At 36.4% G+C, this 24,126-nt stretch overlaps 1 protein-coding gene across 1 annotated transcript in view; it reads left to right on the top strand.

Moving 5' to 3' along the window:
- The window catches only part of TRHR (thyrotropin releasing hormone receptor), a 37,876-nt gene extending 17,509 nt beyond the window's left edge, over nt 1-20,367 (top strand). The window contains exon 3 of the mRNA XM_002819352.4: nt 17,847-20,367. Within this exon, the coding sequence (XP_002819398.2) occupies nt 17,847-18,254 (408 nt within the window). The 3' untranslated portion in view covers nt 18,255-20,367. The remainder of the gene's footprint in view (nt 1-17,846) is intronic.
- The last annotated feature ends 3,759 nt before the right edge of the window (nt 20,368-24,126 follow it).

Genomic DNA, 24,126 nt, shown 5'->3' on the forward strand with positions numbered 1-24,126 from the left:
CTGCCAGGTAGCCCGCTATCTTTAAAGAGTTACAGTGGAAAATTATTACAGTCAGAATTCTACATATTCAGTAAGATCATCTTTCTTCTTCAGCTAAAGTGACCAAACACAATTCCAAAAATTAATGCTAGAGAGTCAAGTTGCTTAGTAACACTGAGCAATATAAAATATTCTTTCAAAACCACCAAAAATTTATCATAAAGACAACTTGAAAAATGATGATTAGCAAGGACAAAATTCACAAAACCATTTTTCCCAAAGAGAAATAGAAATGTCTACGTTCAGAAGTCAAACATCTTGGTAAACTGTTATGTAGTACTGCTAGGGGAAATGCTATGCACAAAAGCCTTTGGAATGAGTAGTGATTTCCTTGTATACTACCTGGCCAATATTTTATATTTATTGCCATGTTTATAGTCATTATGAAGATTTGAATGTATTGTATTTTAATATAATACCTTGTAAATTTATATATTGCAAATTTGTTGTTGTCAACATTTATTTCACCCAAAACCCCTGAAGAATAGGACATTTTCCCATCAGTAGCAGAGGTACATCCCAAGACAAATTCTAAAGATGAGGCGACATTGCAGACTCTTCAGAGAGCATAGAGAGTTTTGAAAATCCCCCCAGGTGATTTCTACAACCCTCACAAAACTTCCCCATCCCAGTTCAAGCATCACTATTTAAATATTCTAGCTTAAATTCTTCAGTTAATAATCACATTTGGTAACTGGGCACCGGGGCTCATGCCTGTAATCCCAGCTACTCGGAAAGCTGAGGTGGGAGGATCGCTTGAGCCCAGGAGTTCAAGAGCAGCCTGAGCAACATAGAAATACCCCATCTCTTGAATAAATATATTTAATGCAACAGATTACATGTCTGATTATCTAACAATATAATCCAGAAAATAATCTGTCCCATTTCCATATATGTCCATGTGCTAATTAACCTTTATAATAGGTAATATTACTGAGCTGTTATATGTGCCAGGCATGGTAGTGCTAAGGGATTTTCACACATCATCTCATTTGTATCTATGACATAAGCGTAATTTATCCTGTGATTTTTAAAGATGAGTGCTATAAGATTTAGTGATATTAAGCTCATGGTCACCCATTCAAAAAATGGAAGAGCAAAAAGTGTAATTCCTAGAATCTAATCCAAAGTCTGATGGCAACACTATTCTCTGCTTTCTCCCACACTTGCCAATGGTTCGAACTCTCAGAAATGAGGTGCAGAGATAGAGGCTATATCTGCCCAAGAAAAAGGGAACATTGTCTTACATGTGTGACAATTAAATTCATTCATTCATTCATTCCACAAAAATATGTTGAATACTTGCACATTTCTGAATCCCGAGTACTCTTTTAGACCTTGGGAACACAGCAATGAACAAATATGACAAACATTCCTGTTGCATGGAGCTATCTTTCTAAGGAGAAATGGGGAAACATGGAATAAAAAACAAATGCCCATATTTATCAAGTTGTGACCTGTCAGACAGTGGAGAAAAATCAAGCAAATAAGGGAAACAATGAAATGCTGAAATGAGAGGGGTCTAATTTAAATAGTGTAGTCAGCGATATTAAATAAACAGCCCATTTTCAGAGCATGTTGTTGTATTGAATCCATGTTTTCCTAATTAAATTTTTAGTAGAACTTAAAAAGCCACGCCTGTTCCCTTATTTACTGACCATGGCTGCTTTCTCACTATACTGGCAGAGCTAAGTAGTTGTGACAGAGATTGTATGGCCCACAAAGGCTAAAATATTTACTATCTAGCCCTTTACAGTAAAAGCTTGCTGACTCCTGAGCCATTCCTAAAGAATTTATTTGTGAAAATAATTATATACTTAGTACATGTACTGGTGTATGATAATTGCTCAAAAGATAAATTATAAATACATATTAAAGAAATGTCTTTGCATTCCACAAAATTGCCAAATGCAGGAAAGATCAAGCTTATCACAGGCAGCCTAAACTAACAGCTAGTGCATCCCCTGCCTTCATTTTAACTCTTTATCTCCTAAAGAAAATGCTTTCTGTGTTATGTTGGAGCCTGCTTATTTCAACAGGCCCTAAAAATACCAATTTATAATCTAAAGATGCAGAGTGGCATCATGAGAAATAGCCTTCTACAACTTCATGAGTGAAGGAGGAGCAACAAAAGACTGAATGTGACAGCTGACAGATAGGACAGAGCAAGAATACCTGTCAAACTGAGCTTTGTATCTTTTGGAGGCAAATCCCATTTTAGGTTGGTATATATTAACATAATGCTGATCAATATTCAGTAATAGGAAATAAACTTAGCATAAATCATATTGAGTTAGCATTCCCTTAGCTCTTTATTTTTCCTAAGTTCTTCATAACAATATAGCCAATAATTCTTTATTTCTACAGAATAACAGACTGTTCCCCGAAAAAATTTTCTTCACCGTAATTGCATTCTGCTCTATCAATCATGTCCTTTTCTGAGAAGGAATCTTTACACATTGATTCTAATTTTTAAATGCAAGTATTTTTGATGCCAAACTTGTTTTAGAAGTTAGAGATGAAAATATGCAATACATATCCTGCGCTTTTATATACCAGGAAAGAAACCAGACACAATATAATAATGACATTTGTGATTAGGAATGGAAATGTAAAATGGCAACGTGGAATTCCACAGAGGCAGGACTTAGACTAGCATTCATGAACTATTTTTCTCATTTGTTTATTCATTCATTTCCTGAATGTTTATTGCACCTACTAGGTGCCAGAGCCTCATGTTGCCCCTTGCAGGTAGAGGAGTGGCAACCCTCAAGAAGGCATCATTCTATGGAATAATGGGAGACAATACATAAGTAAGCCAATGAAGGAACAGGATCCCTTCAGGTTGTGACTATTAGCACAAATGAATAAACAGGGAGACATGAAGGAAATAACTTGAAGAAGGATTAATATCTACCACTCTCCAGAATTAATGTCTCAGAATCTGCTTTTCTTCAATTATATAATAAAGAGAATGGAATACCTGCCTCAGAAATACTATAAAAGTTAAATAATTCAATAAAGTCCCTGGTTCTGTGTTTAAAATATAAAGTGTTCAATAGGACGTTATTATTATTTATTATCAAAGGCTTCATCTGTCATTTGGTTAAATACTACCCCTTTCCCCAGTGATGGGAAACCTCATCCCCTTAAATTATGGAAAATTAGCTGTCTTTTATTGAGAACCATACCCTATGCTGGTGCATTACCTAAACTACCTCATTTATTCTTCGTACCTCTTTGTATTTCACAGATGTATATACTGAGGTTTACAAGGCTGAAATGTCTTATCCAGTGCCATACAGATAGTAAGTGGCAGAACTAGATTTAGATTCCAGCGAGGTCTGCCTCCATCGCCTGTCCCCTTCATTACTATACTAATACTACAAACCAACCCTGACCATATCACCCAAAAGAGACTCTGAGGCAGTAATAATCTGTGTTGAATGTTGGAACTCATAGCCAGGGCCAGCATGGTTTGTAGGCTCAAATTATGTTTTTAGTCAAGTAGTGAAGAAGCAGATAAGTGCAAAGAAACTCCATTCAGTCTGCTAGGTTAACACAGAGTGATAAAGCTCGCACCTCTTATCAAGGATGCAGATTTCAAGACAAGATAAAGAATATCACAGCACCTTATATTAGAAAGGTATAGTACATATTACAATGTGTTTTTATGTTCTCCTTGTAATGAATCCTCATGCATATATTTTCACACATTAAATGCAGACATTAAGGCTCAAAAATCTTTGAGTAGCAATGGTTTGTAAAGCTGAAACTTAAAATCAAGGCTTCTGATTTTGAGTATCATGTTTAGTTGATCAGAAAGCTAAAATCAGTGGAAAAGGTTGAATTTATGGTTTGCTGAAGGAAAGAAAATGTGCCTATCCCTTGGCTGACTCTGTGAGTTCTTCTAGGACAGCTAGAAAATTAGCTCTGTAACTCGAGGCCTGAGCATAGTACAGGCTGTCTCCCTTGGGAGAGACACAGGTGGAGAAGGAGTCCGATGCCTCCCAGGTGCTCCCAGCTCTAAGATGAGGGACTTTGTCCAAGATTTTTAGAAGCAAGACAACTAAGCACCCTCTTAGAAATCTGGCAGCTCTGAGAGTTTTACTTCTATTTAATGATCACCATCACCTCTCTCCTTCTCCATCATTTGCATTCTACATTTTAAAATATCCCCTTTGATTTCCCAGCCCCTACTGGGTAAGCAGCCGAGGAATCACTTATCTGTGTCTCTGTTTACAATGTCACCCTTACCAGGCTGTATAGCCAGAGAAGCACAACGGAGAAAAGAGGCTGTGAAATATCTCTCCTGGGAAAGATCAGTGTCTTCAGAGAAGTGTTACAGCTAGCAGCTCAGAGCCAGCCAAGATGCCCAATTAGAAACTCCTAAAAACTAGTTCCAAATGAAAATATAACCAGGAGAGGTAACCATACCCTAGAGAGCAAAGTCAAGAAAATTAAAGCAAGCTATATTAGGGCAGACTTTTCCACAGGCTTAGCTATTTACCAGTAATATACCTAGAAGAAAGAATACTCAGAAAAGGTTAAATAGCAAACTCGGCCTATGGCAGATCAATGGTAGCATTTTTCCAGCATGGCTCATAAAAGAATTCAAAATTACATTTTATTTTCTAAATTTAGATGTTACTGTAATTTGAATCCAAATTCTGCCAGTTGAGTTTTTCTTTCTCAGTATGTTTCCAAATATTCACCTCCTGTGAACAAGAAAACATCCAAGCAATAGGAGAAAGGCCAACCTCTCATCATTCATGATTACCAGACTCCACAAGCAATACTGAAACCTCAGCACTACAATAGTTGCTAGTATTGCAGAAAGTGTTACATCTAATCCTCAAGTCTAGATGCAAATCTTACCTAGCACACAGCTGTTTTCCATTCTTTGAAGAAGAACCCTGAAATCAGAAACATTTAAAAAATATGTTCCATAAGGACTTAGTATCACAGTGTGAATAGGAATATCTTTGTTAGGTGCGATAGGCATAAACTCTTGTATAGAAATTAGTTAGTTTTTCATTGTCCCTGCTCCCCTCCCACATATGACCTCCACCAATTCCAACTTTTAAGCCCAAGTTTTGTTTTTAGGTTTTTCAAATTTCAGGAAAAATATTCCTTCCCAAAATTCAATGCATAATAGTAAAGAGAAAAAGATGATGTTGGAGTCCAATATATCACTTTGATATACCAATGCATCAAAAGTGTGACTTTTGATCACCAGCATATAAACTTTCTGACATCAGTCTTATCCTCTCTAAAATGCAGATAAAAAGTAGGGCCGTTAAGGTTAAGTATAATAAAAAAAAAAAAAGTAGGGCCGTTATGAAGAATATACCAAGCACCTTGCCTGGTGCATACTAAGTATTTCATATATTTTAATTATATTTCTTCCTTTAATCTGTGAATTCCTGTTACTTAGATTAGAATACCTTCAATTTTCATCTAGTTTTTTCCATTCTAAATTAAAATACGTTCAGAAAGCACTGCATAGTTCCTGTCTCACATAGACTGTCACTGATTCTCAGAAAGCAAGGCTCACTATCACTTGGAGCCTCTCTTACACTGAGAAATGTTGGTGCAACTTAGCATTGAACCCCAGTTCCACTAACCAGGACAGCTCAAAGTCCCATCACTTTTCCCACTCTTCATGTGTGTGTGCCTCTCTCTAACATTCTTCTTGAAAGAAAGTACAAGGCTTTGAGGGTTCATCCCACATCAGAGTGAGAAGCAGAGCTTTGTTGATTTTCCACTGAAGTACCTTCACATTTGCATTTGGTGATGCTAAGTTATTTTCCTAGAGAAATGAAGGTGTCACAGAGGAAGGGTCATGTCATGTTCCACATAGCTTTATGTCATTCTGTAACTCCTACTGTCATCTGTGCTATGATATCCGCCTGATGACAGCGTCAGCTCATGCGCCTACTGGTGCATGCAGCCCCCCCGAGATATAAAGTATAGTTTCCTGTCCCCTCAAATGTCTTGCTCGTAAAAGAACCCCACCTATCTTTCTTAGCACACTCTAGAATTGTGAATAAAAAACTTTTTTTTCCCATTTCACTGGATGTGCCACAATTATAAACTTATATTTTAAAAATCCTGTCTGGGTACAGTGACTGTCACCTATAATCCCAGCACTTTGGGAGACCAAGATGGGAAGATTGCTTGAGCCTAGGAGTTCAAGTTTACAGTCAGCTATGATTACACCACTGTACTCCAGCCTGGGTGACATCGATACCTTGTCTGTGAGAAAAACAAAAATAAAAATCCTATGTCACTTTTTTTTTCTTTAGCCCTTCTTCTATTTCCTCAAGCCTTATCAGATACAACCAAAGTTTCTCTATTGTGAATCCCTGCTAATATTTTCTTGAGCATTTTTAATCAGAATAGAGCCCAGAAAACACTCCATAATGCTTGCCAGAAAGGCTATTCTGAATGAAACATTTAGGTTCAGTACTTGACAAGCGAAGTCAAGAACCTATGCATTAGCATCCTTGTGTGGCTTCTTGGCAAGAAATCCATAAGTAATGCACAACACAGAGTATATCAGTCCACGGACTCCCCACCATGAATCATCACTCAGCCTTTATTCACTTTTATTACACAGTAACTGAGAAGTTGATGTCAAGCCCTTTTGTAGCCCCATCATTCAACTTTTAAGCCCCATCAATGATCTCACTCCATGCTATGAAGCACCCCACATTGATTATAACTGTCTTTTAAAAACTGAATGTCAGTTGGGTGCGGTGGATCACGCCTGTAATCCCAGCACTTTGGGAGGCCAAGGCGGGTGAATCACTTGAGATCAGGAGTTCGAGACCAGCCTGGCCAACATGGTAAAACCCCGTCTCTACTAAAAATACAAAAATTAGCAGACATGGTGGTGCATGCAAAGAATCCCCGCTACTTGGGAGTTGAGGCAGGAGAATCTCTTGAATCCAGGAGGCAGAGTTTGCAGTGAGCCGAGATCACACCACTGCACTCCAGCCTGAGCGACAGAGTAAAACTCCATCTCAAAAAAACAAAACAAAAAAAAAACAAAAAAACAAAAAACTGAATGTCCAGAAATAAGTCAAAACAAAGCAGAATAATCTGCAAGAAGAAATTCCCAGAGCTTCCAATTAGTGTGGAAGCTTGGCTAAATTCAGATTTGTTTAATTATCATGTCAAGTTCATTCAGCTGGCCCAATTATTGTAACAAAATTTAAATAGTCATTGATCACTTTGCTGAGGGCCATCTGAGAGTAAAATATTCCCAGTTACAGGACACTTTGTTAATATTCACAAATACTGGAGAACATGGGCAGAGTCCAAGCACAGAATGTATTGTTACCCTCTGAAGAATGGCATTAGAATATTAAAGACTAAATGTTTTGTATTCATTAACAAGAAAATATTTCCAGAAAGTATATTTCTGAAAATGAGAGTATTCCAGCCAGAAGAAATACAAGAACTAGCATATTTTTGCTAATTGAAAGAATTCTAAATCGATGCATAACTCCATAATTATGTTTTAACATTTGTGAAAAATAAGTATTTACTCAATAATAATTTAACTGTGCTTTGAGTACTTATGTGCCAGGCATATGTACTAAAGACTTCTCCCAACCTTTTGTGCAGTAGAGATGAAGTGAAGGTTTTTTGTTGATTTACTTTGTGAATGAAGCCAAAAAAGGGTTTTGGCATTATACAAAGTGGGATCCAAAATTGATAAACAGTCTATTCACAAATTAAAGTTATCTGCTTATAATGCTCTCGAAAATCACTCATTATAAAAGAGATAGTCTTCAAATACAAGTTTAATGATAAGGTTGTCACCATCTGGTATATGACTTTGCTTTTTAGTACTAACAGGGCTTTTTCACAACTTAAGATTGCCCTGGAATTTAGATAAGATTCAGACAAAAGTCATATGACCTGCCTAGTGTCTTCAGAGGCAGAATAGGACTGTGAATCCAAGACGCTGAGTGCAAATTCCAACTCTTTCTTCTATACCTACTACATATTGTCATTCAATAACACATAGAAGGACAAAGCCACAGCCTTTATTTCCAAAGCAAGAGTATCCAGATACTAGCAAGACCCATGAGCATGCACAGAACTTTTTCTGAATCATATATAGACTCAAAATTCAGAATTTTTTCTGAATCAGTACAAAAATTTCGACTAAAACTTCTAGGGAATTGAGGTATGAATCAAATCCTTATGACTTCCTAGGCAAACTAATAAGCTAATCTCTGACAAATAATCAAAATGTCCCCAGATACTATGTAACCAGAACCTAATAAATGACATACTATTAACTAGGCTGTGGCCCAAGAAATAAAAGTTTTCACTTTTAAAACTTGATTATTTTTGCATTTTTAATTTTCCTTTTTACCCTCCCAGGAAATAGATGAGTATGAAGGAGTTCCGTCTCCCTTGTTATGAAATCTTTCTTCTTCCTAATCAGTGCTTTCTGAAAGTAGCACTCCTGTTTGGGGGCAAAACCCCCACGATTCCATAGTTACCAATGATTTCTGGCAACAATATTATGTCTTTCAAATAGTTCATAAGCAATATTTACAGTGATTAAAATTCAACTCACTATTTATGTTGATTTTTTGTGATTATCTGGAAAGAAAACGAGAGCTAGACTCAGAAAACCTTGGTTCAGTAGCTAGCTTTGATACTTATATGTATAAGCTGTATTGCTTTCTTTCTCTGCTTCTCTAAGCTCAGTTTTTACTTTCTCATCAATGAAATGGTAATGATAACACTTGTCCTACAAATTTCAGAGGAATATGAGCTCAAAATGGTTCAATTACAATAAAAGAACTTTGTTAATTTCAGAGAATTCAACAATTAACTGCTTTCAGAACTCCACTCAGGATTTGGAGCATTGATGAGAAAGGTGTCATTTTCTCATGCATTTTCTTGATCTCTTAAATGTGTGAATAAGAAATAAAAGAGGCAGATGTTTTAAAAATGATTTTGTGGATATGCTTAAGATGAGGGCACCCCCACACTGTGCACTGGACTATTCACTATTCTAGAACAGTTTCCCTAATTGTCCTCTTCCAGTAAAATTCTCAAAAGATTAATCAAACTAAAGAGCTTCTGCACAGCAAAAGAAACTACCATCAGAGTGAACAGGCAACCTACAAAATGGGAGAAAATTTTCACAAACTACTTATCTGACAAAGGGCTAATATCCAGAATCTACAATGAACTCAAACAAATTTACAAGGAAAAAACAAACAACCCCATCAAAAAGTGGGCAAAGGATATGAACAGACACTTCTCAAAAGAAGACATTTATGCAGCCAAAAGACACATGAAAAAATGCTCATCATCACTGGCCATCAGAGAAATGCAAATCAAAACCACAATGAGATACCATCTCACACCAGTTAGAATGGTGGTCATTAAAAAGTCAGGAAACAACAGGTGCTGGAGAGGATGTGGAGAAATAGGAACACTTTTACACTGTTGGTGGGACTGGAAACTAGTTCAACCCTTGTGGAAGTCAGTGTGGCGATTCCTCAGGGATCTAGAACTAGAAATACCATTTGACCCAGCCATCCCATTACTGGGTATATACCCAAAGGACTATAAATCACGCTGCCGTAAAGACACATGCACACGTATGTTTATTGTGGCACCATTCACAATAGCAAAGACTTGGAACCAACCCAAATGTCCAACAATGATAGACTGGATTAAGAAAATGTGGCACATATACACCATGGAATACTATGCAGCCATAAAAAATGATGAGTTCATGTCCTTTGTAGGGACACGGATGAAATTGGAAATCATCATTCTCAGTAAACTATCGCAAGGACAAAAAACCAAACACCGCATGTTCTCACTCATAGATGGGAATTGAACAATGAGAATGCATGGACACAGGAAGGGGAACATCACACTCTGGGGACTGTTGTGGGGTGGGAGGAGGGGGGAGGGATAGCATTAGGAGATATACCTAATGCTAAATGACAAGTTAATGGGTGCAGCACACCAGCATGGCACATGTATTCATATGTAACTAACCTGCACATTGTGCACATGTACCCTAAAACTTAAAGTATAATAATAATAATAAATAAATAAATAAAAGATATATTTACTATCGCTAACTTCACATCTTCTCCCATTTTGGCAAGCCTGTTTGGAGCAGGTTCAAGAGAGAATGGTTGATACATTATGTTGAGAATGGCATGTCACTCCTGTGGCCTTCTTCTCAAAAATTCATAACTCCAGTCTAACCATGAGAAAAACATCAGCCAACGTCAACTTAAAGTGCATTCTATACAATACCTAATGTATTCCTCAAAACTATCAAGACCATCAAAACAAGGAAAGTTAGAAAAACTGTCCCAGCCCAGAGGAACCTAAGGAGCTGTGACACCTAAGATAATGTGGTATTCTGGATGGGATCCTGGAACAGAAACGGGACTTTGGGTAAAATGTAAGGAAATCTGAATAAAGCATGGAGCTAACTAACGCCATATAAAAATGATTGGTATGGATTTATTAATTGTGACTAATCTACCATACTAATGCAAGGGGTGAATAATAGAAGGACTTTGGTGTGGGGTATATAGAAACTGTCTGCATTGTGTTTACAACTCTTCTATAAATCTAATACTATTCTAAAAACAAAAAGGCAATATACAGATGTTAGCTAATAGTTTTTGAACTTGTAGTAAGAGTCATAGCAGTAGTTACAATAATAGTAGTTAGTAATAGAAGATTCATAACCATGCTAGAAGAGACAACCCAATTAGCCTGTTTCTTCCATGCAGCACATATACGCAGGGTTGAACTGCATATATAGCCCACTTGAGGAACTATAATCTTAATTTTAGCAATAAGAAATTTGTCCAATTCACATTTATAAAAGATAACTCCCTGAATAGGATGCTTATCTAGAGGCTTTATAAAGATGACAAAAGGGTGTGTTGAGAAGGACTGAATCCAAACTTTTGTGAGAGGTTTATGCCACTTATTCTACATATTTAAATACAGTGGAGACTGAAAGACATATAGCAGAGTTTGGTATCAAAATTTCCAGCTGATATTCACAAAGAAGATAACACTTAGCTAGGGTGGCCGAGGACAAGCCATCAAGCCTAGACCCTCCTGTTCTCATCTACCCTTCTCAACTATCTCTGCCGGCAAACTCGCTCTCTAAATAGTATATTTTAATCCATTAATTTTTGCAATTTCTTTTGCTTGCCTTCAATACATTCTACAAAAATGGCTGCCTGCTTCTATGTTGACTAAAGTGGCTCCACAGAACCGACATTTTCAGAACTCAACATGCCTGTACCCCTTTTTGCAGCTGTATCTCTCTTTCTGTAGGGAAGACAGAAGGAATGGAAGGCAAGCACTCCATGGAGTGTGACATCACCTTATCATATAAAAGTAATGGCTTTGTAGTGGTTTCCACAAGATTACTAGAAAAAGAGATAGTGCCACTTCATTACATGGTCTGCAATTGAAATTTGCACATTAAATTACTTCTAGTCCCATGATATACCCACTGTTACACTTCCAGATTGTCACACATACTTAATCTCTGCAAGAACAGTCTTCTCGTCTCTCTTTATCTTAAGATTTTAACTGGACCAGAAAGCCCCTGCTAATAACTTCTCAACCCCAAGTTTATATCAAGGGTTCTCTTAGAACCAAAACATTCCTCTGTATTAGCAGTTGTCATATTGTATTATAATTGTTCATCAGATTTAAGGTACATGAATGCATTGCCATGTCTCTCTGGATCACTGTCAAATTATCAAGAACCAGAACATTGACTGATACACAGTAGGGATGCAAATGCATAACTTAGAATGGATGGATAGATTCCTTCCCAATCAAAAGTATAGTATAAGATCATTTTGCTCAAAGATTGTGTCATGCTATTTCTCAAGGACCTTTAAATCTTAGGGCAGAGGCTGCTGTAAAGAAGCTGTCTTTCATATCACCATACACCCTATGCGCCACTCTGTCAAAAACGTCAATGCTTAAAAACAATGAGGTTCTTAAGATGTATTTCAAATCTACATTTTTGTCACATTCTCAGGATAAGGAATAATAGAGGAAATAAAATTTCAAAAACCACAGTGAAATTACATGAGTATAAAAGACAATCTTCAGGATATTTGTTTTCTAGGTGTTTGTTCTTACATTGAATGAGAGCTGTTAAAATCCAAGCTATAGATATGGTGAAAACTTGTGAACATTTTAAAAAGTGATTAAATAAAAAATTTGAAATTAACTATAAAAAGGCATGGGTAGGATTAAACATACTCTCTGTCACCTCACAGGAGGTATAGATTCCTCTGGGTAAACCCTAGAAACATCATTTGTTCGTTTTCACATCTCCTTAACATTTTAAAAATACATTTTAAACAAAAACTTGAAATGTATTAAGGACTCATTTTATTAATTGACCTAATCTCCATTTAAGAGAGTTTAAAAATTATTAAATAATATGTTTTTGCAAAAACTCTCTAACAATATAGCAGAGTATTAAAGCACAGTAAATGATCATGGTTACGTATTATTATTATACTTTAAGTTCTAGGGTACATGTGCACAACGTGCAGGTTTGTTACATATGTATACATGTGCCATGTTGGTGTGCTGCACCCATTAACTCGTCATTTACATTAGGTATATGTCCTAATGCTACCCCTCCTCCCTCCCCCTACCCCATGACAGGCCCCAGTGTGTGATGTTCCCCTTCCTGTGTCCAAGTGTTCTCATTGTTCAATTCCCACCTATGTGTGAGAACATGCAGTGTTTGGTTTTCTGTCCTTGCAATAGTTTGTTGAGAATGATGGTTTCCAGCTTCATCCATGTCCCTACAAAGGACATGAACTCATCCTTTTTTATGGCTGCATAGTATTCCATGGTGTATATGTGCCACATTTTCTTAACCCAGTCTATCATTGATGGACATCTGGGTTGGTTCCAAGTCTTTGCTATTGTGAATAGTGCCACAATAAACATACATGTGCATGTGTCTTTATGGTAGCATGATTTATATTCCTTTGGGTATATACCCAGTAATGGGATGGCTGGGTCAAATGGTATTTCTAGTTCTAGATCCTTGAGGAATCACCACACTGTCTTCCACAATGGTTGAACTAGTTGACAGTCCCACAAACAGTGTAAAAGTGTACCTATTTCTCCACATCCTCTCCAGCACCTGTTGTTTCCTGACTTTTTAATGATTGCCATTCTAACTGGTGTGAGATGGTATCTCATTGTGGTTTTGATTTGCATTTCTCTGATGGCCAGTGATGATGAGCATTTTTTCATGTGTCTTTTGGCTGCATAAATGTCTTCTTTTGAGAAGTGTCTGTTCATATCCTTTACCCACTTTTTGATGGGGTTGTTTTTTTCTTGTAAATTTGTTGGAGTTCATTGTAGATTCTGGATATTAGCCCTTTGTCAGATGAGTAGGTTGCAAATATTTTCTCCCATTCTGTAGGTTGCCTGTTCACTCTGATGGTAGTTTCTTTTGCTGTGCAGAAGCTCTTTAGTTTAATTAGGTCCCACCTGTCAATTTTGGCTTTTGTTGCCATTGCTTTTGGTGTTTTAGACATGAAGTCCTTGCCCATGCCTATGTCCTGAATGGTATTGCCTAGGTTTTCTTCTAGGGTTTTTATGGTTTTAGGTCTAACATTTAAGTCTTTAATCCAACTTGAATTAATTTTTGTATAAGGTGTAAGGAAGGGATCCAGTTTCAGCTTTCTACATATGGCTAGCCAGTTTTCCCAGCACCATTTATTAAATAGGTAATCCTTTCTCCATTGCTTGTTTTTGTCAGGTTTGTCAAAGATCAGATAGTTGTAGATATGCGGCATTATTTCTGAGAGCTCTGTTCTGTTCCATTGATCTATATCTCTGTTTTGGTACCAGTACCATGCTGTTTTGGTTACTGTAGCCTTGTAGTATAGTTTGAAGTCAGGTAGCGTGATGCCTCCAGCTTTGTTCTTTTGGCTTAGGATTGACTTGGCGATGCGGGCTCTTTTTTGGTTCCATGTGAACTTTAAAGTAGTTTTTTCCAATTCTGTGAAGAAAGTCATTGGTAGCTTGATGGGGATGGCATTGAATCTAAAAATTACCTTGGGCAGTATGGCGATTTTCACAATATTGATTCTTCCTATCCATGAGCATGGAATGTTCTTCCATTTGTTTGTATCCTCTTTTATTTCATTGAGCAGTGGTTTGTAGTTCTCCTTGAAGAGGTCCTTCACATCCCTTGTAAGTTGGATTCCTAGGTATTTTATTCTCTTTGAAGCAATTGTGAGTGGGAATTCACTCATGATTTGGCTGTTTGTCTATTATTGGTGTATAAGAATGCTTGTGATTTTTGCACATTGATTTTGTATCCTGAGACTTTGCTGAAGTTGCCTATCAGCTTAAGGAGATTTTGGGCTGAGACAATGGGGTTTTCTAAATATACAGTCATGTATGTCATCTGCAAACAGGGACAATTTGACTTCCTCTTTTCCTAATTGAATACCCTTTATTTCTTTCTCCTGCCTGATTACCCTGGCCAGAACTTCCAATACTATGTTGAATAGGAGTGGTGAGAGAGGGCATCCCTGTCTTGTGCCAGTTTTCAAAGGGAATGCTTCCAGTTTTTGCCCATTCAGTATGATGTTGGCTGTGGGTTTGTCATAAATAGCTCTTATTGAGATACGTCCCATCAATACCTAATTTATTGAGAGCTTTTAGCATGAAGGGCTGTTAAATTTTGTCAAAGGCCTTTTCTGCATCTATTGAGATAATCATGTGGTTTTTGTCTTTGGTTCTGTTTATAAGCTGGATTATGTTTATAGATTTGCGTATGTTGAACCAGGCTTGCATCCCAGGGATGAAGCCCACTTGATCATGAGGGATAAGCTTTTTGATGTGCTGCTGGATTTGGTTTGCCAGTATTTTATTGAGGATTTTTGCATCGATGTTCCTCAGGGATATTGGTTTAAAATTCTCTTTTTTTGTTGTGTCTATGCCACGCTTTGGTATCAGGATGATGTTGGCCTCATAAAACGGGTTAGGGAGGATTCCCTCTTTTTCTATTGATTGGAATAGTTTCAGAAGGAATGGTACCAGTTCCTCCTTGTACCTTTGGTAGAGTTTGGCTGTGAATCCTTCTGGTCCTGGACTTTTTTTGGTTGGTAGGCTATTAATTATTGCCTCAATTTCAGAGCCTGTTATTGGTCTATTCAAGGATTCAACTTCTTCCTGGTTTAGTCTTGGGAGGGTGTATGTCTCCAGAAGAAATTTATCCATTTCTTCTAGATTTTCTGGTTTATTTGTGTAGAGGTGTTTATAGTACATTCTGATGGTAGTTTGTACTTCTGTGGGATCAGTGGTGATATCCCCTTTATCATTTTTTATTGCATCTATTTCATTCTTCTCTCTTTTCTTCTTAGACCTATGGTTACATATTTTAAATTAATTCCTTCCATGCCTGAATGTATTCAAGTTTTTTCTTAGGGCCACTTTATGTCACATAGTGCACTAAATCCCTGAAAGTAGGGAAATGAAGAAATTTACCCATACCCTGAAGGAGTTTACTATTTATTGGAGAGATGAACAAGTATAGGTCGCTGCAATGAAATGTTTGGGAATGATGTCAAAGTATGCCTGGAGGCGCTGTGGAAATGCACAGGAGAGATACTAACCTTGAAACAGGTTGCTCTTCTCCAACACAATGAAAGTTGCTGCCTTCACTGTCATTCAGTGAAAAGAGACAGGTAGATGTTACTTGTGGATTCAACATTTTCCCTGACAGTTGTAGGGAAAGATAAAGGTAGATGAAATTCAACCTTTCTTCTGAAATTTAGCAGCAGTAAGTGTTGTTGGGTTTATAATTGAAGAAGTTAAGTGTCTGGGTGATCATAATGGAAATAACACAGTAGAAATGTTATCGAAAATGCAAGAAACGTTCATGGAAAGGGCAAAATATAAAGGAAGGAGCATGACCTTTGTCTTAAGTAGACAGATTTGAATCACAGCTCTGTCACTTACTACTCATGTGTCTGTAGACAAATCATATAAATTACCTAAACCTCAATTTCTTCATATGCAAAATGAAAAGAATACTAGCTTACTCATGGAATTACTATAAGCATTAAATAAGATTATGTTTATATGGCATTTTTCAGATTACCTGGGCCATCTTAAAGGACTAAAATGTGATGGTATAGTTCTAATTGTAAATTAAACTAGGTATTTCAATGTAGGATGCTTTACCCCTGACAGGGAGTGGGAGAATGTTGACAAGTGTGAAGCAGTGATCTGATTTCAGAGTGCCTGGAGTACCAAGCAGGGAATAAAGGCAGGGATGTGGTTCATAATGACGAAGATCATGGTGATGATGACAGTGAAGATGATAATCACTACATCTCCTTCCAAAGCTTAGAACATTTATCACTTTGATTTCCTATGACCAATTATTGACTTACACATATATTTTTAAAGTCTACTTAGGAAAAATCATGTTTCAGTTAACCCCTTTGCTAAGGAGACCCTCTTTGGCTCTAAAAGAAGTCAGAATCTCTGGAATGTCTTACTTGGTTTTATATGAACCAGTGTGAAATCACATATTCTCACTGAACAATTTTTCTACTCCTAGTGGTAAAATATGTAGCCTTAATATCCTACATGCATTGAGTCAGAATGAAGCTCAGTGACCAGTGAGCAATCTGGGATGTTGACCTCATCCTACCTATTGTCTTACTTCCTGTGCAATGCTTATACTTAGGAGTGGCTTCAGCATTAGGTAAAATTCCAGCATTTGCTTTCTCCCCCTTTCACCTCCCTTTAAACTGAAAGAGTGCAAAAGCTTTGAATTCAAGCTCACTTGGATACTAATTCCAGCCCCGAGACTCTACAGCTTCCACCAAAGTACTTAACAGCCTCTGTACCTGTTTTCTAATTTGAAAAAGTAGTGGGTACAATACCTATTTTAGGAGGTTTAAAACTTTTTAAACATGATAAATAACAAACACCTTGGATAGTGTCTGGCACATAGCAGTCAGTAAACATTCAATAAACACTGGGTTTTTTGCATTATTCTTTTCATGCACTGTTACCTCATTTGATTTAGGAGGGCAATGTTGGCTCCATTTTACAGATGAGCTATAAGATAGGTTAAGATAATTTCTTAGGCCACCCATAGGGTAAGTAAAGAAGGGATTTGACCCTAAGTCTCCTAATGCTTGCCACAGACACTTTTGGTGCCCTGTGCTAATATCCTCTTAACAAGACTCTGATTTCAGCCATAGCTGCAGTAGATGGTTCCTGCAGTGGGAAATATCCCACTTCAGGCATCCACTGTACCATTTGTCTCTCCTCTTCTTGGTCTCAAGTGTCTCTCTAAAGGCCCTAGGAGTTTTCAGGCAAGAGAATCCTGGAAGTACACAGGAGTTAAAGTCCTTAACAATATCTTTAATGAATGGACACTGGCATTCATTCTTTTACTTCTGACAGATAATTCTCAATTGCATTACTTGAGCCAGAGTTGGCTATAGGGGGAGCTATCTCAATAACACACCCTACTTTGGCTTTTCCTTGTCTATAGCATTCTAATTAATAACCCTTAATCCTGCTTCCTGGGATCACCTCCCCAATAAATGACCTGCACCTAATTCCTTGTCTCAGACTACATTTTGGAACTAAAGGTTTGGGTGAGAGAAGAAAGGGGGTTTTGTTTTCATTTGTGTTTGTACAGCATTTGTTTCATTTGTGTTTGTACAGCATTTCTCTCTATTTCTCCCTAGGTCACCAAGATGCTGGCAGTGGTTGTAATTCTGTTTGCCCTTTTATGGATGCCCTACAGGACTCTTGTGGTTGTCAACTCATTTCTCTCCAGTCCTTTCCAAGAAAATTGGTTTTTGCTCTTTTGCAGAATTTGCATTTATCTCAACAGTGCCATCAACCCGGTGATTTACAATCTCATGTCCCAGAAATTCCGTGCAGCCTTCAGAAAGCTCTGCAACTGCAAGCAGAAGCCAACAGAGAAACCTGCTAACTACAGTGTGGCCCTAAATTACAGCATCGTCAAGGAGTCAGACCATTTCAGCACAGAGCTTGATGATATCACTGTCACTGACACTTACCTGTCTGCCACAAAAGTGTCTTTTGATGACACCTGCTTGGCTTCTGAGGTATCCTTTAGCCAAAGTTGATTCATGAATTAGAAGAAAATGGATGACAAAGAAAATGAGAATCTGTGCAGTCATCAACAAAAGGGAGAACATGGCCAATAGTCATATGTGAAGACAGAGCAGCAGATCAGTCTTTGTCAATGCTCTAACAAGTTCTGGCCCTAGATACTTTAACCCATGAGGATGATTCAGACTTTCCTTCTTACAAACTAGTATCACTAAAAATGGAGCAGATCTGTGAAATAGCTAAATGATAGAAACTTAAAGTTTAGCCCTTTTCATTTAACTTAAGAAATTCACTACATTTTCTGGACTTATAGAGTTTCAACAAAATCTAGACATCAATTTACATTATTCATAGTAACCTTATCAAATGTCACTTTTCAACTTCCCTAATTTATTTATACATTTGATAATTTGACAACATGCAGATTTTTAAATGTTTGCATTTAGTATTCATTTTAACATAGTACAGAGCTAGTTCATGAATATCTGAAATTAAAGGGAAAAATATTCCAGAAACATTTTATTTATTGAGTAAAAATAAGATTTCAGACATACATGTTAACTGTATTTTAAAAATTGCCATAATGTTCATAAAATTCTGAGATGATTTTTATATCTTAGACGGTAGATAATCATCATTCAACTTTAATGTAAAATAAACCTCAAAATATCTGAAATTATTAATTAAGGAGAAATGTAGATTTTAAGATAAATCCAACTCTTATCAACTCTTCCAGCCTCCCACATGTTGGGTGGAAAAAGGTAAAAACCCAGATTAAGTAACTGTGAAGATACAAACTAACATACAATTAAATTTGAAAAGTATAGTCAAGACAAAAGCAAGTATTTATAATTAGATTTTGCTTCTTCTCTGACGCTTTTAAGCAAGAAAATCTTTTTGAACATTCTTGTTTATAAACTACTCAGCCATGTCAAGCAAATCATCCAAGCAAAATCTAGCTCAAAAGTCTGAAACATTCTTAAAAGCTTCGTTGTTATTCTAAGTCAGCCAAAATCCTTGTATCCCTCTTCCAGATGAAGAGCTCCCACTGAGAATTGTAGTCTATGGATTTTACCTCGGCTGCAATTGTCTTTCCTTCCTATCTGCTTGTCATTTGTAGGTTCTTTTTTTGTTTTTCTCAAATGCTAGTGATATTTTGTATACAGATTCTAAAAGCAATGCAAAATTCTATTGGCTTTATTTTCAGCAGAGTTAAAACTGATTTCATCATATTATCAGTATGTCATCTTTATATTTGTGACTGACATCTGCTATTCCAGTGATTATTGGAGACTTGTGAATGAATCTGTCCAGGACACTTGTCAGTTCCTACCTGAGTCTCTTACCTACTGAGATCTGGCCAACCAAAATCTCCAAGGGCAAACATTGCCCTTGGTGATGGTTCAGTAGTCACTAATTTTTAATGAGTAGATCAAAAAGTACCCATACCTTTACATGCCCACAGGCTGTCATTTCCCCTCTCCAGCCTATATCCCTATTTTATGGACTTTTCTAGAACCTAATTGCTAATGATAATTATACCTCCCCATCTTCTTAATGAAGAATATACCATTCTACTTCTGAAACTTGTTTTTATGTGCTGTTTCATGGAGACTATGCTATCCAGAACCTCATTCTAGAGTATGCTTTTTTTTGGAAAATTGGCCTTATCTACTCCAGCAAGACATTTTTATCCTGTTACTATAACAGTAAATGAACGCAAGCAAATATTTGCAGGAAATACCCTAAAACCCTACCTGCATGACAGTAAGCAATCTATGTTAACTGACTTTTCATTCTGGTGTAAATATTAATCTTGGCATCATATAAATAGAGCACCAGAGTGACCCAACCCCAAATCACACAAGCACATGTGTGTTTATAAACACATATCCACATGTTCATAAACTGGTGAAAAAGGGGATTGGAATATATGAGATTTTTTCATTACAGAAAGGAACTAATATCATTGGGCATCTACTATGTCCCAGGTATGCTGGTAAGTAGTCAATCAACATTATCTTCATCACAATTTCACTATAGCTGTGATTTCTCTGATGATTAGACCAGTATTCCTATGACCTAAGTCCTAATTATTAAAAATGTATGGATTTTGCAGAATGATTATATCAGGTGTTAAAAAATACAATTAGTTTAACATGATATACAGAGAATACAAAGACGCTCTTATCTTTGGAAATTTAATGTATGGGCTGAATTCTTCCACTTTAGTTTTTAAAAAAGTTATTTCTCAAAAATCTGTTAGTTTTAGACCACATGGGAAATTCGTAAGAACTCAGTTCATAGTGTTTTAACTCTAAAGCAAATGCCATTTTAAAATTAAATGTTCCTATGTAATGTCCAATAGATATTTGAATTTACACAGAAGAGAAATAACTTTTTAAAATATTCTTTATCACACTATACTCAATCATAAAATATTTCTATAAATAATCAAAACTTAATATATTACCAAATGAGAAATAAAGAGCTAGATTAAAATTTGCTGGTGAAATGAAGTAATGTTATTAAGAGCCCTCCTTAATAAAAATTCCCTGTGTTCTTTTGTTACTTCCAATTTCATTAATTGCTGAGGGTCTTTGGTTAGATCTCACACCTGAGGTAATTGAGTAAAGGGCACAGATCATGAATAAAATGAACAAACATAAATTCCCTCTTAGGACCTAAGGGCTGTGAGTATATTTCTAGACCTTAACATATGAGGCAAATATTCTAAATGCTGAAGAAAAATAAGACAAGTCCAAACTCTACAGTCATTCTTAAACAAACTGAATGTACAGAACAATACACCTTGATAATATACCAAAATAAATGGCTGATTTGGCTAAACAATTAGCAATGTCAAAGGAAAAGCTACAGCCATAAAACTTAGTTTAGTGCAACTAAGTCTTGATGGATATTTGAAGTGTTTTATTTTCAGAAGACTATGTTGGAATAATAAGAACAATATGTCTTAGTAAAAGTTGGGTCGACATAGTTCTGGTTGGCTCTTCAAGAATAAAAGAATTTATATCATTCTAAACTATGTTAAACCTGTAAACATGATAAAGAGAAAATATTAACTTTCTGAAGGAAAAGATTTTATGTGATTAACCCATCAATGTATAAATTCTATAAATATTATATTTAATATCATCTTTACTTCTCAATTGCAATTAAAACAGGGATTGGAATATTTATATATGAAGTAGGGAAACTCGATGTGAATGAGAGTATACCTAAGAGGAACTAGTCAGTTCAAGAGTCAAGAAAAAATGTTTTCAAATGTTTTAAGTCACTCATTCCCCTAGGGGGAAGCAAACATGAATATCTCCAGCAATTTATTTCTTATGTATCCTTAGCTGTCTACAATAAATAGCCATCAAAACCAAGATTTGACTGAGTCAACATAAGCTTTCAGAATAATACACATGAAGAAATCTTACAGAGCTCTGTGGTCATAAGTATTTTTCTCTCTCTTCCCTCTCCCCACCAAACTCTCATCACTCCACAATCATCACTTTCCTCATAGCAGGAAGATTCATCTAACTTCATTCAAGACTAAACCTGGACATGAAATATCTTAAGTAAAAATACAAATGTTCTTTCAAACATATTTATGTATAAAAATATGTCATTGTTTTGCTAACTTTCATTTTCATGAAATCACTTTTAAACATAGAAAAACTGATGCTTTAAATTAGAGTTCTCTTTATGTCCTCATTGACATGGTAGGAATCATGTACAGAGTTGAGAAGTTGGCATTTTAGAGGTTTCGGTCAGAAACTAATCAAAGAACACTCAATATGTGCAAAATTGCTGCAGAAATTTGTTTCAGCAGACAAACTCTCCCCTTTCTTATGAAGCTCACAATCCTATGAGAAAAAGAAGACCAACATGTCATCACCTGAAGATATAACTGTTTGGAAATATTTAGAATACAAATCTGAGATGTCAGAAATATAATTTAAAGAAGCAATTGTTAATGGTCCATTTGAAATATCATAAGATGACTTTTAATACAAGGATCAATTTTACATATTCTCATTCTACTTTATGGACTCTAATGAGAAGTATCTGTTAACTTAATTCTTCACTGATTACACAGGAAAATAAGGTCAGATAAGACCCTGTACTATTTTTCTGATATGTTCTGTCTATAAGTATAATCTCATCACTCAACAGCAAACCTCATTTACAGAAGTTTCACATCGGAGAACAATTTTGTTACTGACATAGTTAACACCAAATGATGACAATGCTGACATAAACTAAGTCTACAGGGTTCTGCTTCCAGTATTCAAATACAGTGCTCCTCCATATCCTTTGGCGATCCATTTCAAGACCCCTAGTGAATGCCTGAAACCTAGTACCAAACTCTGCATATACTATGTTTTCTAGATCTGATAACCAAGATGGCTACTAAATGACTTGCAGCAGGCAGGCAGAGTGCACAGCATGAATACACTGGACAAAGAGAGGATTCACGTTTTGGGTCGGATGGCACAAGATTTTCACGTTTTGGGTCGGATGGCACAAGATTTTATCATGCCACTCTGAATGCCTCTCAATTTAAAACTTATACATTGTTTATTTCTGGAACTTTCCATGTAATATTTTTGTGTAGAGGTTGACTGCAGTTAACTGACACCGCAGAAAACCAAACCAAACTGTGTATAAGGGGCAACTATTGTAACCTCTTTTGACAAGAGGGATCATGAATGTGTGTGTACAATGTTGTCGCGTCTATTTCCATTCTTCTACACCAAGCACATTCATGATAAAGCCAATATAAAGTTATTAATTCATATTTTGGAAATGACATCTGGAAAAATAAAAGAGCTAAATGAAGTAGTACAGCTAAGACAGTACATTGTCCAGAATTTTCAAACCTGGATCCAGCAAGGAAACAAAGGATAGTTTTAATGGCCAATAAACAGTGAATTCACACTGATTGCCTGCCTGGCCTCATGAAGAAGCATCTGGGTTAAGTCCATACTACCGGTTCTCAACTGGAATAATGGAAATGAAAGTACTTCATAAATTATTAAAGTTGAAAGAGTGGGATAAAGAGTGGAGTCAGCTGGAGCTCTTTCAATGTATTTGAGCCCTGAAGCAGCACCCATAAGTGGCTATTTCATTCCTCACAGAATAATGAACTTAATTCTTGTGCATGTGGCTGTTCTCTGACTTCCAGAAACAAGAGAGTATGAACTTCCTCAAGAATGCTGTGGACTGATATTGATAAAGATGGAGGCTTTTGATAAAAACAGAAATAAATACAAGGCAGCAGAGTAAGACTCCATCTCACCAGAGATCTGAATTCAGAAGTCAATAAGAACATTATATTCCTGAAATGGCACAAAATGCCCTAGTAAGGAGACCAAATATTGAATTCCTAGCTAAGAATAATAAAACATTCCTGCTTTCACATACATAAGAGTTACCTGGGAGCTTATCTTAAAATGCACTTTCTTTTGGTCTTGCCCTAAGAAATTCTCATTTTTTAGATGATTTTGATGCCTATAGTCTTCTGAGCACACCTTGAAAATCACAGAGCTCAGGCCCTCAGATAGAGCCTTCAAGGCTCTTATCACATAATTCTTAATAAGCAACTAAACGGAAAGATCCTTGAGGGTAATTCTACTTCATCTTTGTATTCCACAAATTATCTAAACTATTATTTAGTTAATTATTTATTATCTATTGGATGATATCCCTAAACATCTGTAAAATGAATGAAATCAATCCCAGCTCAGAAATACATTCTAAACGTTTGATAATACCCAATTTGCCTATAGATCTATCTTCACAATCAGATAACTCATTGTGCTTATTTTTTAAATAGTTTTCCTGGTTCATTGAAAGGCACTGCATGAAGTATGC

Source organism: Pongo abelii, chromosome 7, assembly GCF_028885655.2.
Source record: "Pongo abelii isolate AG06213 chromosome 7, NHGRI_mPonAbe1-v2.0_pri, whole genome shotgun sequence".
NCBI lineage: Eukaryota > Metazoa > Chordata > Mammalia > Primates > Hominidae > Pongo > Pongo abelii.